The sequence below is a fragment of the Gekko japonicus genome, unplaced genomic scaffold (assembly GCF_001447785.1).
Source record: "Gekko japonicus isolate JY-2015 unplaced genomic scaffold, Gekko_japonicus_V1.1 scaffold3427, whole genome shotgun sequence".
In the NCBI taxonomy this organism is placed as follows: Eukaryota; Metazoa; Chordata; class Lepidosauria; order Squamata; family Gekkonidae; genus Gekko; species Gekko japonicus.
This window is the reverse complement of record NW_015159810.1, coordinates 57492-73907: the sequence shown is the minus strand read 5'-3', so window position 1 is coordinate 73907 and position 16416 is coordinate 57492. Positions and strand designations below refer to the sequence as shown.

The 16416-nt window shown below is 41.5% G+C and overlaps 1 protein-coding gene across 1 annotated transcript in view; it reads left to right on the top strand.

Moving 5' to 3' along the window:
- LOC107107352 (mitogen-activated protein kinase kinase kinase MLK4) overlaps window positions 1-16416 on the top strand; it is a 68658-nt gene that overhangs the window by 13892 nt on the left and 38350 nt on the right. Inside the window, exon 2 of the mRNA XM_015407646.1 lies at window positions 11311-11491. Within this exon, the coding sequence (XP_015263132.1) occupies window positions 11311-11491 (181 nt within the window). The remainder of the gene's footprint in view (window positions 1-11310; window positions 11492-16416) is intronic.

The window sequence follows — 16416 nt, the reverse complement described above, 5'->3', positions numbered from 1 at the left end:
GATAGTTGGATACAGGGGTCATTTCATAGAAAAAGAGGTGCAGGAGCTCATTAGCATAACTGATTAGCATAATTTATTTGCATCTGCCACACCCACTGACATCACCGGAAGTGTGTCAGTGTTGGAGCAGGTTAGGTGTCTAGAAGGGATCATTTATCCTATGCCCCCAGTCAACAAATCTAGCCCAGACAATATAGGAAAAAATGAATATCCAGACCGCACTCAGTCCCATATAGTAAGGCCCTGCAATTCTAATGTCTCTCTCTCATTGTTAAGATCCAAAACTGTGTGGGTGATCTGGAATGTCTTTAGCCTGAAATGCCTAAACAGCATTTTCACACAAGGAATTACAGAGTGCCTATAGGGTAGGCTCTACTTGAGAATTACTGGTGGATGTAAAGGAGAACTGATACATTTCACATGTGAACACATCCCAAGTTAATGAAAAATGTCTCAAACCTTTCTCATGCTAATAGTGGTATGTGTAAATGTTAAATATGGGACAGGCATGGAAGAGAAACAGGATATACATTTGCACCAGTGTAGATCTGAAGGGGCATTATAAGCAATGCTCCCTCTAAGCTGTAGAGTCTTGTGAGCAAAAATTCTACTTTGTGAGCCACTGGCATTAAAGTTGTGAGCGAGGGATTCAGCTACTGCATCAGTTAGTTTGCTCTGGAGCCATTCTCTGGATCTTGGAGTTGTAGTAGATAACTCACTGAAAATGTCGAGACAGTGTGTGACTGCAATAAAAAAGGCCAATGCTATGCTGGGGATTATTAGGAAGGGTATTGAAAACAGATCAGCCAATATCATAATGCCCCTATATAAATCAATGGTGTGACCTCATTTGGAATACCATGTGCAGTTCTGGTCACCACACCTTAAAAAGGATATTATAGCTTTAGTAAAAGTGCAGAAAAGGGCAACTCAAATGATAAAGGGGTTGGAACACTTTCCCTATGAGGAAAGGTTAAAGCACTTAGGGCTCTTTAGCTTGGAGAAACAACGACTGAGGGGAGACATGAGGTTTATATGATTAAAATGGGATAGAGCAGGTAGAGAAAGAGGTACTTTTCTCCCTTTCTCACAATACAAGAACTCGTGGGCACTCAATGAAATTGCTGAGCGGTCAGGTTAGAACGGATAAAAGGAAGTACTTCTACACCCAAAGAGTGATTAACACATGGAATTCACTGCCACAGGAGTTGGCGGTGGCTACAAGCATGGACGGCTTCAAGAGGGAATTAGATAAGCATATAAAGCAGAGGTCCATCGGTGGCTATTAGCCACAAGTGATGCAAGTGGGGCAAGTGATGCTCTGTATTCTTGGTGTTTTTTTGGGGGGGTCAACAGTGGGAGGGTTTCTAGTGTCCTGGCCCCACTGGTGGACCTCCTGATGGCACCTGGTATTTTTGGCCACTGTGTGACAGAGTGTTGGACTGGATGGGCCATTGGCCTGATCCAACATTGGTTTCTCTTATGTTCTTATGTTCAATGAGAGAAAGTATCTCCTTCCCTCCTCCTGCCTCCCTCCCAGGCTTTACCAATGAGGGAGAGATTCTGCTTCCTTCCTCCCCACTCCCTCCCCTGCTTTCTTGTTGCACTTTGCTTCTTGCACAAAGTAGTTGTTTATGCTGTGCTCTGAACAACATGACACAGTCCTTTCCCCACCTTGGCTTCCTAGCTCATGCCACTCATGGATTCTCTGATCAGCAGCACTGTAGCAAATAAGGTAGCAGGGTTTTTTGGGGGGAGGCCTGTATTCTAGCCTCGGTGAGGAGTGTTTAAAGGTGGTTGGGATCAGAGGGGTTGGGTGGTAGCAGCAGCCTCTGTATTCTTCCTTTCACAAGTGGATGCCTGGCCATTTTACAGATATGTATGGGTGCCCACATGGAGCTGCGGTGGCTCAAGTGGTTAAGACGCTGAACTGCAGGCTGTGGAAGGTTGGTAGTTCAGCAGTTTGAGACCCGAGTGTGCCGCATAATGGAGTGTGCTCTCGTCTTTAGTTCCAGCTCCTGCCAACCCAGCAGTTCGAAAGCAAGAAATTGCAAGTAGATAAATAGGTACCACTTCAGTGGGAAGGTAACAGCGTTCCGTGCGCCTTGGTGTTTAGTCATGCCGGCCACATGACCATGGAAATGTCTTTGGACAGCGCTGGCTCTTCGGCTTGGAAACGGAGATGAGCACCGCAACCCCAATTATAGTTTATTCTGCTGGAAACAATGCGGGATTAAAGGGAGTTACTTCCACTGCTGGTGGGAATGCCCACACATCAACGTCTTCTGGAAAAATGTCATAGCAGAGATAAACAAGATCACCTTTCAAACAATTCCTCTTAAACCAGAAGTTATCCTACTTCAAATAAATGAAACACTGGACTCACAAAACAACAATAATGAACTTACCTTGATTTTGCTGGCAGCAGCCCGTCTGGCCATAGCTACCACTTGAAAGTGTGTGTCTCCACCAACGTTGACCATCTGGAGAAACAAAGTCTGGGACCAGTTTATTACGTGTAAAATCTCTGATTCACTTCAGAGACAACGATCTGGTATTACCATGACCTATTCAAAATTTGTCCGCATGTGGTTTCCATGGCTGCAGTATATGACAGAGGCAGAACTTCTTCCTACTAATATAGCTTACTCTTCTTGGCTTTTCTTCTGGCTACTCTAGCTCTCTTTTTTATGTACAATGAAACACACACAGAATTCTTCTATATCTGAGATCTAGCTCTAATCTAGTCCTCATGTTCTCCTAATTGACAAAGGCAGTGCAGTTACCAGCACTCCTTACCCTTATTTATTGGTTGATGAAGGTTCGAGAGTGTCAGAATGGTTTCTACTGTTAAATGATTAGTTTATAATCCAACTTGATCCTCTTGTTGTTGCTTGTTATTGCTTGTTCAATGCTTGTGATGTTTATTGTTGTAAATGATTGTTTAAAAATGAATAAAAATATATTTTTAAAAAATAAAATAAAAAAAGAATGGTTCTGTGACAGCTCACTGTAATCTGAGGGCAGATCAAGCTGAGAGATCATCCAATGCAGTTTTAAGATTCTTTCGAGCCAAAGGCTGTTCTTACGTGCCTGCAGCCCTGAAACTTTTTCAAGCCAAAGTTATCAATCAGCTCCTTTATGGTATCTACCTAGGTAACTCAGCTAAAAATTTATATCTGCGAGAGAAAATTCAAACTAAATTCCTTTGATCTATTTTTCAAGTTCCACCTAATGTTTCCAATTCATTACTGTGACTGGAAACTGGACAAATAAGAATTGAGGCAAGAATTTTTTTGACTTCAGCTTTTTTTTGGCTTAGGATAAACAAAAACACAAAAGGCCTGCTCCCTTTAATAATCCAAGATCAGCATCAACAGAAATGGATACATCTAACAGAGAGTAACTTAAAGTATATAGGCTTCTCTCTTGACACACTATTGACCCAAGATATCAATATTGCAAGATCTTTAATTAAGCAAAGGGTCCATGACATTGAATGCCAGCTAGATCTAATAAAACCCCCACATTTTATGATTTCTGAGACACACAGATATACTATAAATATGGCCCAATATCTAAAACATGTAGAATATCCCCCTCATAGGAGGGCTTTTACCCTTGCTAGATGTGATGTATTGCCATCTAAGGTAACAGAAGGGAGATATCAGAAGATCTCATACACTGAAAGGATATGTGCATGCTCCCTCAGTGAGGTGGAAACATTTATTCGTTGTCCCTTTTATAAAAACAGATATAAAAGGAATTGCCATATAAATATGCCAGTGATAGAAAGCTGATCAGTTAAATAAAGGGCGAATAGAAGTAGCACCAGAAAGAAATTTTGCAACAGTTTCTGTTAACTCACAATTTGGATTTTCAAGAAGAGTACGGATCTTTAAACCATCAGAATACTCTTCTAACTGAGTCAAACTTGACCATAGTATTCAGACACTGGGCTTGGATCCAATAGAGCAGTTCTGTAGACCAAACAATCTCAGTGCTGCTGCTTTTGGGAACAGTAGTTAGAAGCTTAATCCATCACAGACGGAGGTCCTGTACCAACATACCTGAGGAACCACCTCTTCCCATATATGCCCCGAAGAGCATTACGCTCAATGGATCAGCATCTCCTGGTGGCCCTTGGCCCCAAAGATGTCTGTCTTGCCTTGACCAGGGCCAGGGCTTTTTCTGCCCTGGCCCCGGCTTGGTGGAACATGCTCCCCATTGAGATCAGGGCCCTGCGGGATCTTCTTCAATTCCACAGGGCCTGCAAGACAGAGCTGTTCCACCAGGCTTTTGGCTGAGGCCTCCCTGAGGTTTTTGCCACCCATTTTAACAACTGCTGGCCTTTATCAGCAATATAGAATGTAATACTATGAAAAAAGATCCTAAAGATGGTTATAAGTAAATATTATAAGCAATGAATCTTAACTGTTTTTAAGCTACCTGGACTTAACAACACTATAATGTAATATGATGGAAGTGTTATAGTAATGTGACTTAAATTTTATTATTAATAATATGATCTATTGGAATATGAAAGGGAAAAAATTGTATGAATTGGAGGAGAATTTGGGGGCAGGAATTTTTTTTTTAACCTCTATTTTTTCACTCTTTTCTCTCTCTCCTTGGTTATTGATGAATAACATTGCATGACAAATTTATACATAATAGTATATAATAGTAAGACTATATAGTATAAAAAGCAAGATAAGATAGCTACAAATATAGATAATTATAAAATTAAGGATGGTAAGATCTGACAGTTTATTGTAGAATAAGTATACTTTTAGTAGAAATTGTTTCTCTTTCTTTTTTGGTTATATCTATTTGGAGGATGAAATATTAGGCTAATGTAGAATGTTGCCAGATACTATACACAAATAGAAAAAGGAAGTCTGTAAAATGTATGTATGAGACACTGATATGGCTTTTTCTTTTTTTTTAATGTACTGCTCTCACTATTTTCTTTTCTTTTTGAAAACCTAATAAAATTTATATTAAAAAAGAGAATTTATAAGGAACTCATCACAAAGGATAATCTAGGATTCATGTGTAATTTGTAGACTGATTTCCAGTCCTAAATTCCTCTTAACATAACACATTCATTTAATGATTTCTATTACTCTACAAAGTGTATTTGTATTACCTTTGTAATACATGTTCAGTGGCACCTCAAAGACTAATAAAATTTATTCCAGCATAAATTTTCATGAGTCAGACCTCACTTTATCAGATTGTGTATCAGGAGTGCACAGTTGGTTTACAAATAGTCAGTTTTAAAAGTGTGGGGGGGATTGGAGAGAGGAGTTGTAGCAGAAAGAGACCTGTTGTAAATCATTCAGGTCTAGGACTGAGACAGATGTGGTTGTTAAACATAATGAGGAAAGAGAAATCAGAGGTTCCATCCTGTGCAGATAAACAAGATCTAAAGAAATAAATCCATCCAACACAATCGCTCCTAATTGTAAGAGATGGGCAGAGAAGGATAAATATCTAATAAAGAAGGTGCAGTGTGAAATATAAGCATAACTAATTAGCAGCAACTATTGGCATTTTGTCACCTAAGTAAAGTGATGGTCAAAATCTTACGACATGAATGGAATAAGAAATGCCAGATGTTCAAGCTGGATTCAGAAAAAGAAGAGGCACTAGTGATCATATTGCAAATTTACATTGGTTACTGGAGCATTCAAGAGAATTTAAGAAGAAAATCAAATGGTGCTTCATAGATTACAGCAAAGCTTTTGACTGTGTAGATTATGAAACACTGTGGTTGGCTTTAAAGGAAATGGGAGTATTTAGAAATGGGTGTGCCATAGTATCTGATTGTTTTGATATGCAACCTGTACTCTGGAAAAGGCTATTGTTAGGACAGAACATAGAGAAACAGAATGATTTCCAATTGGCAGAGGTGTCAGACAAGGATGTGTTTTATTTCCCTATCTTTTCAGTCTGTATGCAAAACATATCATAAGGAAAACTGGAATAGATTTAGAAGAAGGTGGAGTGAGAATGGGTGGAAGGAACATTAACAACTTGAGATATGCAGATGCATCACATTACAGTCAGGGAATAGTAAATACTTGAAATGACTACTGATGAAGGTTAAAGCAGAAAAGTACCAAAGCAGGATTATAGCTGAACATCAAGACAAAAGTAATGGCTACTGAGGAATTACACAATTTTAAGATTATGATGAAGAAATTGAAATTGTTCAAGATTTTCTGTTCCTTGGCTTCATCATCAACCAAAAGAGAGACTGCAAACAAGAAACCAGAAGGAGACTGAGACTGGGGGGGGGCAGTTGTGAAGGAGGTAGCAATGATCCTTAAGTGTAAGGATGCATCGCTGACAACTAAATTCAAGATAATTCCTACTATAGTATAACCGTGGGCACTCCATGAAATTGCTGAGCGGTCGGGTTAGAACGGATAAGAGGAAGTACTTCTTCACCCAAAGAGTGATTAACACTTGGAATTCACTGCCACAGGAAGTGGTGGCGGCTACAAGCATGGACGGCTTCAAGAGGGAATTAGATAAGCATATGGAGCAGAGGTCCATCAGTGGCTATTAGCCACAAGGTATAGATAGGGACTCTGGGGCAAGTGATGCTCTGTCATCTTGGTGCTTGGGGGGGGTCAACAGTGGGAGGGCTTCTAATGTCCTGGCCCCACTGGTGGACCTCCTGATGGCACTGGTATTTCTGGCCACTGTGGGATACAGAGTGTTGGACTGGATGGGCCTTTGGCCTGATCCAACATTGGCATCTCTTATGTTCTTATGTTCTTATGAAAAGTTGAAAGCAGCAATGAAAGAGGAAGACCCTACATGAGATAGATTGACTCCATAAGACCTAAGCAAGGCTGTTAACAATTGAACAATTTGGAAGTCATTCATTCATAGGGTTGCCATAAATCAGAAACAACTTGACAGCAATTAACACAAACAGATATAACTAATTAACATCTTTAAAAGGTGTATTATGATGAGCTATTTACGTCTGTATTGAGAGAGGAGGTCCCAAGTCTTTTTTCAAGCCTAGGAGAAACAGTATTCAATCTTTTTATGAATTGTTATTTGGTAGTTTCACATTGGATTCTACCTTTGACGGATCTGTTAGTCTTTAAGGTGCCCACAATTATATTTGTTTGTTTTTATTGCTCTATGTGTATGGGCTTATATATGTTGGCCTTATTTTAAAATGCTAAGGCTATTTGTTAACCCAAATACATGTATTTGGCTTTTCACCCAAGGTCTACATGAGATTACTGTTTGGTGTATTTAAATAGGCATGAAAATGAAGAATGAGAGTAGAGCATCTTGCTATCTGTTTTGGAATATTTTAATATATGGATATAGTACCAATACTGAAAACACATTTTAATATTTAGGTTCTTCTGGAGTAAAAATCAGTGTTTGTGCAAAGTGTACTGTTTAGGATTGGGCTTATTCTGTAATTATAATGACAAATATTAACTTCAGTGGTTTTGGTGATCGTATTCTAGATACTTCTTTTTAATTAAGCATTTTGCATTGTTCCTTACCTGAGTCACATTACCTGCCATAAAACGTCCACATTCTGATGCTTCTATTTGTGAATTTCAGTCACGTCTGGTTGAGCTCACAGGATAAGCCCAAGGTTGTTAAGGTCACTTGTTTTGATATGAAGCTAATGAGGGGCAAATATCTGTAGAAGTCCAAAAGGGATGGCCTGGTACAAGTTGCTAGGCAACTGACCACAAGAATTTGTTCAGTCACGAGCTGTTTCGTTTATTTATGTCAAGTACTCTGTCACCCAGTTTGACAAATGAAAGGGAGAAAAAAATACAGTTTATGTAGTAATTGTAATTATCCTTTGTCCTGCCTTCTGGAAGTTGTTCTGTCTGCTGTTCCCCCCCCCCCTGCGCAAAATGAAACCTGGCCTTTAGCCAGTTATTACCTTTTCAAGGCCGTTTGTTTTTGGTTTCAGTCATACTGACTGACTGACATGGAATTTGTGGAATTCTGCTTTGCGTGTGTAGAATGCAAAACAATAGACCTTTCATTAAAAGGCAAAGGGGATTGTGTTCATACTGTTACATTTACAACATTCTCTTTATATTTATATTACAATATTCTCTATATTATTATTATTCTATAGTACTGCTGTTGAAGCACTGAGTGACAATATATTTACTTTAGTCTTTCAGTTGTGCTTCAAGATTGGTTGTTTCACATTAGTCACCCTTTCCTTTTTTAAGCATAGTCAAATATTAATAATTCCCCACATTGCAAGTGAGAGGTCAGCCAGCCTTCTGCTTGAGCACATTCAACAGTTTTATGTGGCTTAACTGGTTAACCGTTAGTGGTATTTTACAATATATATGGCCAGAAAAAATTACATCACAACTCGTTATCTGTGAATTGGCCTTTGCCCTGTGCATATCTCTTGTATGCTAGAACAGAGCTGCTGCTGTTGGCATAGATGGTGTGAACTGGGTATTAGAAAAGTTGCATTGCAGTAGTACACAGACTTCTAAGTCTAGCCATCTCCCTTGTGGTTTTATGTGTAGAAATCCTGTTTTTCCATGAGGATGCGTTTTGTCACACAATTTGTCCACCTGCCAGTGGTATAGTCAGCAACAGATTAACCACCTTATCTTGTTCACTAACATAGTATACCCAGCTATCATTTTTATCCTGGCTTACCTGTTACTAGGTTCAGTCTGCTCTCTGTACCTTGTCTACGCATGCTTGTATGTTTACAATAATTCTTTAATTTTCATGTATTATTTGTAATGATCATTTTTGGTGAATTTGCGTGCTCTACTGTTTACAATTGTAGTGTCTGAAAAACCATAAAAAGTTAATTTAAAAAAGCAGATTAACCACCTCATCTGCTGTTTGGGGAAACTAGGTGGCCACAGGCTCAACAGAAATCTCTGTCTTCAGAAATGGAATCTGCAGTATATAGTGGTATTTTCACGAGTCACTTGTTTCGGGACCTCACCTGGACGGGAAGCAGTGTCCATGGCAAGGAAAGACGCTCAGCTAGTTGCCTCAGAAATCAGAGGGACTGGTTTCTCTCACCCGTCCTCCCTGGCTTCACCTGAGCTAGCAGCTTTGAGTGGATAGAAACAACAGTTCTCGACTCCCTCCTTCTGTCGTTCTGCTCCAGGCTCTGCACATCCTCTCAGGCTTCCATTTGCCGGAGCTGCTGCTGCCTCTCCCGCCTCCCATGACTGCTGGACCTCCCCTGGCAGGTCTCTCTGGCAGGATCCCAGGTCCTTCTTTAAAGCCACAAAGGGGGTTGCCACTTGACTGACGTACTCTTTGGACAGCAGGAGGGCCCCCATGGAGCCCTCCTGACAAGTATATTGTATATGTGTATGTTCCCTCCCCGTCCAGGCCTTAAAGGTACGGAGCCATGCCCAGGTTCCCTCTGCCTTCCTACCCACGGGTGAACTTGCCCCACCCTTCCACCTTGCGGTCAACTCCTTGTCGCTCGTGCCATCCCCTGCTGCTGCCTCTTCCGCCTCCCATGACCACTGGACCTCCCCTGGCAAGTCTCTCTGGCAGGATCCCAGGTTCTTCTTTAAAGCCACAAAGGGGGTTGCTGCTTGACTGACGTTGTACTCTTTGGACGGCAGGAGGGCCTCCTTGGAGCTCTCCTGACAGGTATATTGTATATGTGTATGTTCCCTCCCTCATTAAAATGTTAAGTCACAAGCATAATTCTGGTGTTTGGTGGATTGGTCTTGTGGAGTCCACAGGGTTCTGTTCTCTAACACATGCTCATAATATATATGTGAGGCCACTGAATAAGATTGTTTGGATTGTTTGAGCTTTGGGGTTGGGTGTTGTCAATAAGCAGATGACACCCAGTTCTATATTTCATTATCGAAGCCTCCAGATGTGTCCATCTTGGTTCTAAGCCTATGCTTTGAGGCTGTGGTCAGGTGTTCAAAGCAGTAAAAGCTGAATCCAAACAAGACAGAGGAAAGGCTGGTCAGGAAGTCTGATAAGAGGGACTTAATCCACTTGTCCTTGATGGAGTGAAGTTGGCTTTTTCAGAGCAGGTTAAGAGCTTGGGGTTACCTTGCTCTTTGAAAAAGCAGGTTGGCACAGTGGCCAGGAGACCTTTTATCAGCTGCATCTAGTTCACCAAATCTCCTCTCGTTACCTATAGTGAGCCATAACCTCATGGTTGGATTACTGCAACATATGCCCATGAAGACAATCTGGAAACGGCATCTGTTCCAAAGTGCAGCAGCCCAACTATAGCTGCTGGGAACATGTGTTACCCATTTTGAAACAGCTACATTGGCTGTCAGTCTGTTTCCAAGTTAGGGTTGCCAGCTCCCAGGTCCGGGTGGGGGTTCCCTCGCTTCTGGGGGCTTCAATCCACTCCTGGCCAGCTGGCTGCTGGGGGAAGCCCTGCCCCCAAACCATCCTCACCTGAAGCCACCCCCTCCCTCCCTGCTAAAAGATTTAAAGGGCCCTCCAGCTGGTCGGCAGGCCATGTACTCCCCGCCTATCAGCTGAAGCCTTTTAAAACTTTTAGCAGGGAGGGAGAGGGGTGGTTGCAATTTGGGGGCAGTGCTGGGGGGGGGCTTGGAGCATCTCTGTCCACCCCTGGAATGCCCCCCAAATCCCCCTGCTTGACAAGGGGACCTGGCAACCCTATTCCAAGTTCAATTCTAGGTGCTTGTGATGACCATTCAAGCCATTCAGGGCCTGGGTCCCACATATTTGAAGGACTGCCTCCTTCCATATGTCCTTGTGCACCGATTACGGTCTTCAATCAGCCATCAGTTTCCTATTCCACCACTCAGGGTGGCCCATTTTGCAATGACCAGGGCCCCGGGCCTTTTCCATCATGGCTTTTGGTCTGTGGAATGGGTTTCCTAAAGAGGTGAGGGGAGCCCCTTACTTGGAGATCTTCAGGAGATGCTGCAAGACTTGCTTGCTTGCCAGGACTTTTGAAGGGGGATTGAATGACAGGCATTTTTTAATGGGAGGAAAGGGAGAGATTTGGAGTTCATGGTTTTATTCTGGTTTTAATTGAAAATGTTTTTAACTATTATTGTAAGCCGCCTTGAACCACAAGGAAAGGAGGGGTGTGAATGTTTTAATAAATCTATGAAATAAATTCATATTGATTTTTTTCTTAAAATAGAAAAGCAGTAATATAAAGGAATAGAGAAAGGAACCATAGCTACTCTTGAAGTCCAAGTAATGCATCTAGGGTCATCAGCGGTAAACGGTGTACTTACACCATCTAGTCAACAGTAAAGAAGATCTAAACTTTTTCTCCCTTTGCAGTTCTGTTGCTTGAGAAGATAGAGAATGATGATATTCATAACAAAACTCTGAAGATTACAGACTTTGGCTTGGCTAGAGAGTGGCACAGGACAACTAAAATGAGTGCAGCTGGCACCTATGCATGGATGGCTCCCGAAGTTATCAAGTCCTCCATGTTTTCTAAAGGAAGTGATATCTGGAGGTAAATGCTTCCTAGTATTCTTACATTTATTTATTTATTGCCAAATTCTGTGCTGAGGCTTTGTCCATATGAAAGCAGATATTCCAGAACCTTTATGTATAATGAATTACACCTATAAGGTGATGAATTTTAATATTTGTATATTAATTTTACATTTGTACGTACACTGTGCTGTTAAACTGCAATTGGCTGATCTTTGAATCATAATAAATGTTGATGTATTTATTTATTAAAAACTGATTTCTGTATAGCTGAAATGAAATTTGAGGTAATTTTGGGATGAATGTTTCCCGTAACTAGGAGCCCTTCAGAAATATGATTTTTATTTGACATAAGGGAACTTCCTGACAATTTGATTCACTAAAGGACCCTTACCCTGTCTGGTCCACACAAATTCTTTGTTTTTTTATAAAGCCCCCCGAAGGGGATTTTTATTGCATTTTCTAAATACTACAGAAGAAGGGAAAGGGTACTAAACACTACAAATGGGGGAAAAGAAAAGAAAGTCCAAGTTGTAGTGATTATACACAGTGCTTACAAGTATGGCATATACATACACTCTCAGTTAATAACATTGAAGGTGAATATTAGATAACTCGCCTGTAAAAGCAATCTGGCCATTCTGACTGTTTGGAATACATTACTAGAACAAAATTTAGAATTCACTTATAGAAATATCAGGCCACCTCATCATCTCATAATGCTTAAAATAATAATTTCTGCCCACCTGACTGTTTGGAAAATCTTGCAAGAACCCAATTAAATTAAAGTCATACAGACATTAGAGACTATTTGGAATAAATTTACAGAATAAAAAATAAATTTCACTTATACAGACCTCAGTCAACATCTCATCTCGCTTAAAATTAATAATTACTGCCCACCTAACAGTTTAAAAACTCTTATCAAAACCTAATTAAATTGCAGTAATACAAACATCACATAACCTCCACCTTTCATATCACTTATAACTCTCCTCCAATCTGACTGATTACAGAATTAATAAACCCAAATTAAATCAAATTTACTAATAGCAAATATAAAAAATATCAACATCTCAGATCATTTATATTTCTAGCCTAAACCCATCAAACTCAATTAAAGAGAATCACTAAAACGTCTGCTTTTAGCTCCATCCCCCCATAAATGTTTTAGTTTTACTTTATTTTCTGGGGAGAGAGTTTCCTCCGCCCCTCCTCCCCGCTTATTAGAGGGGGACTTCACTACCCACCGACTGTCCAGCTTGCCTTCCACTTCCTGGAGAAGACTAAGTTTCACTTTGTTCATTCAGCACCTTCCATCGCCATTATCGGGGATTATTTATCTTTTTCTTTAAATTGCAAAAAGTCCGAAAAGTCTGTTTGATCGCTTGATCGCTTCTGACGATTGTCTAAAACAATCCATTCCTGATTTTAGCTCTTCGGGGTTTGTTTATCTTCTTGTTTTTAAATTGCAAAAGTCCAGAATAACAGTCTGTTCTCTTAAACGTTTCTAGTGATTCTCCAAAACAGTCCATTCTTGATTTTAGCTGTCCTCCCCCTAAAAATCTTTTATTTATTTTATTTTCTGGAGAGTTTCCTCCCCCTCCCCAATTGCTAGGGGAGGACTTCGCTAGCTCTGCAATCGCCATTTTCTGAGATGTTTAATATCTTTTTTTAAAGTTCCCAATGTCTGCATATTCGCCCAAGAGCTTCTAGCAGGTTTTCCAACACAGTCCATTCTTTCTTTTAGCTCTGTCCACCCCATCCATGTAGAGTTGACTTTGCTGTCAGGAGAGAGAGTTTCCTCCCCCCCCCCCGCTTATTAGGAGCGGACTTCACTTCATTTTAAACCTTTCCATCCACCTTTTTTAGAGATGTTTATTTCCATTATAGATTATAAAAGTCTTGATGCTTCTTAGACGCTTCTTAAAGGCTCTCCAAAACAGCCCATCCGCACTTTAAGTTCCGTTTACCCGGTGAATGTATATTTTGTTGTCTGGAGGGGGAATTCCCTCCCCCTCCTGCTTCTTTGGGCAAACTTTGCTTTTCTGAAATGCTTCATTTCACCATTACTCACTCTTCACATGTCAATTCAGTCGTTTTCGCTAATGTGCTTTGTTGTTGATCGGTCACTACTTGCTTGGTCTGGTGTGCATGGCTTCATCCAATGCTGGCACTCAGCGGGGAGACCATCGGGGCAAAAGGACGCCTCAACCCCCCTGGCAGCATGCCGGGGGGGTGGCGAACCTCAGTGCCCCATGACTCAGGACCATTCCCAATCGCACCCCCTCTCTACCTGCTGGTTTACGGTCCATGTCCCTAGGAGCTCCCAGGAGAGACAGCCGCCATCAGCCCGCCAAAACCGGAAACCATCCACACAAATTCTTAATAAGTTAAATCAGATTGGCTTATTTCCAGAAGATCTGTTCTATGGAAGCCTATACAAGGCATGAACAGCTTTCGTACAGAGGCTTCATGACACTGAATTACAAACTGAAGAAGCTTTGCTACCCAAGAACTTCAGAAAACTAAAATCTTGGCCTAATTATACTGCTGCCCCTTATTTATTTAACATTACTTATGAGCCCTATAGACGGGCCTTTTCCAGAACCCATTTTGAGGTACTCCTTTCCGTTGTACTGCAAGGTGTAAATTCACTCAAGTTCCAATGCATGAGCATATATGGCCATGCATGGCTAATATGGTAGAATCAGTTACTCATGTCCTCCTGTTCTGTAGATTCTATCAGGAGGAACGAGATCATCTTATACTACCCCTTCTGTCTAGATGTAACCCTCTGCAGTCTTATCTTGATTTTAGGCCAGAAGTCCTACACAAATTCCTCCTAGAAGACATTCAGAGTTCAGTGACTTAAACTGTGGTGAAATTTTGTTTCTTAGCTATTAGGAAACAAAAACTTATTTTAATCTCTCGTATCAGAATTGTACTGTTTTACTGGCTCTTGCTATAATAAATCAGATAAATCAAAAGGCATTCAGAATATGAGATGCAAAAAGTCACATTTTTTAATTTCTGTAATATGGCTTGGAAGTATCCTAAGTATCCATACTAAAAGAAAAAATCCTGCACCCACACTCTCTGAGAATACCTGTTACTTCTGTCAGTTATGCAAATTAAGCATATTTGATTGAGTTGCTGCATAACTTATTCTGCATTGTATTACTACTTTGGAGAACACATTCTGCCCCCGCTCTTTATAAGGGAGATATGCAGGGCACCAAAATGATACCTATAGCCCTTCTCCAGCTTTTAAGATTTCAGGTGGAAATTGTCTGACTGCATTGGATCTTAAACCAAAGGCTGTAATTGTATACTGATATGAAGGGGTTATCTTTAACTAAATTGCAGTGGGTTGGATCCATTGGGGTATTTTTGGTGACAGAAGGCAGTTGATATTTCTCAATCCCCCCCCACACACACACACGACAGAACTCCAGTTCCCCCTTATACTGTTCCTGCAGGGTCCTCTGTTCCCCAGAAACAGCATTTCAGGAGGCATTTTGGCCTTCAAGAAGGAGGGGAGAGACCAAGCCCAATCTTGTCAGATCTCAGTTGCTGAGCAGGGCCAACCCCGAGAAGTATTTGGATGAGAGACCTCCAAAGAGTACCAGGGTCAGGAGGCAGAAGCCGGCTATCAAGCCACTTCCCTGAATGCCCTCCATGCCCCAGTAGGAGCCGCCAGAGGTCACCATGACTTCCAGGCAAGGGCGTGCATGCACACACACAAATGCAAAAAAGGAGGAGGAGGAGGAGGGGAGAAGTGAAGAAGCCACACTCTACCGATGGAAACTCTTTTTTCAGTGCAAATTTTTATCAGGATCCAAACCTTCATGTTTGGTGTGGGGAATAAGACGATAGATTCCCAAATGCTACTTAAGTACAGGTCCTGATTAACTTCCACTGTGCCAATGTAGTTTGAGAGAAAGTGTGTGTGAGAGAAAATGTTAATGGTTTTTTCATAGCTTACTAAGACACTAGCTTCTCTTTGGGTTTAACAAAAGTTATTTCTCTTCCTTTTGTCTTGCATGCTTTTCTTGTATTACAAAAATAAACATTCAGAATTGAAGTTTCTAGTTTGCAGGGTTCATTTGATAGCTAAACTCTATGGGCATGATCCTTCCTTCCCCAAGCAGTTTCAACAGTACTCCGTAAAGTAACCCATAATGGAAGGTGATGGCAGGGAATGGACAGCCTCTGTTCACCCGCCCTTATCTCCATTCAGTCTTTGTCCCATCTCCTTTAACAAGAAACATAAGCTCAGAATCTTCCAGTCATCACAATGGACTGATGGAGTACCTGCACACACACCCAACATCTGCAGGCTGGGGGAGAGGGAGTGATGCCACGTAAGGACACCATAGTAAAGGTAAAGGTTCCCTTGCTCAAAAGCCAGTCAAATCCGACTCTAGGGTTGCGGTGCTCATCTCCGTTTCAAAGCCGAAGAGCCAGCGCTGTCCGAAGACGTTTCCGTGGTCATGTGGCTGGCATGACTAAACACCAAGGTGCACGGAACGCTGTTACCTTCCCACCGAAGTGGTACCTATTTATCTACTTGCAATTTCTTGCTTTTGAACTGCTAGGTTGGCAGGAGCTGGAACTAGAGATGGGAGCTCACTCCATCATGCAGCACCCGGGTCTCGAATTGCTGAACTACTGACCTTCCACAGCCTGCAGTTCAGTGTCTTAACCACTTGAGCCACCGCAGGTCCAAGGACACCATAGTGGTTGTCTTTTGGCATAATGTCCTGTGTCACTACTGGCTCCCACTGCTACTGTCCTATGTATCTTGTCCCTTATTCATCTCTATAGCCTCTTATGTGGGAAAAAAACCCATACTTCGGAGCCAAGGGTGTGGGGGGAAGAGACCAGCGAGGCCCGAGTGGCTTGCAGCTGCCAGGCCTCGCTTCGGAGCCAAGGGGGGGA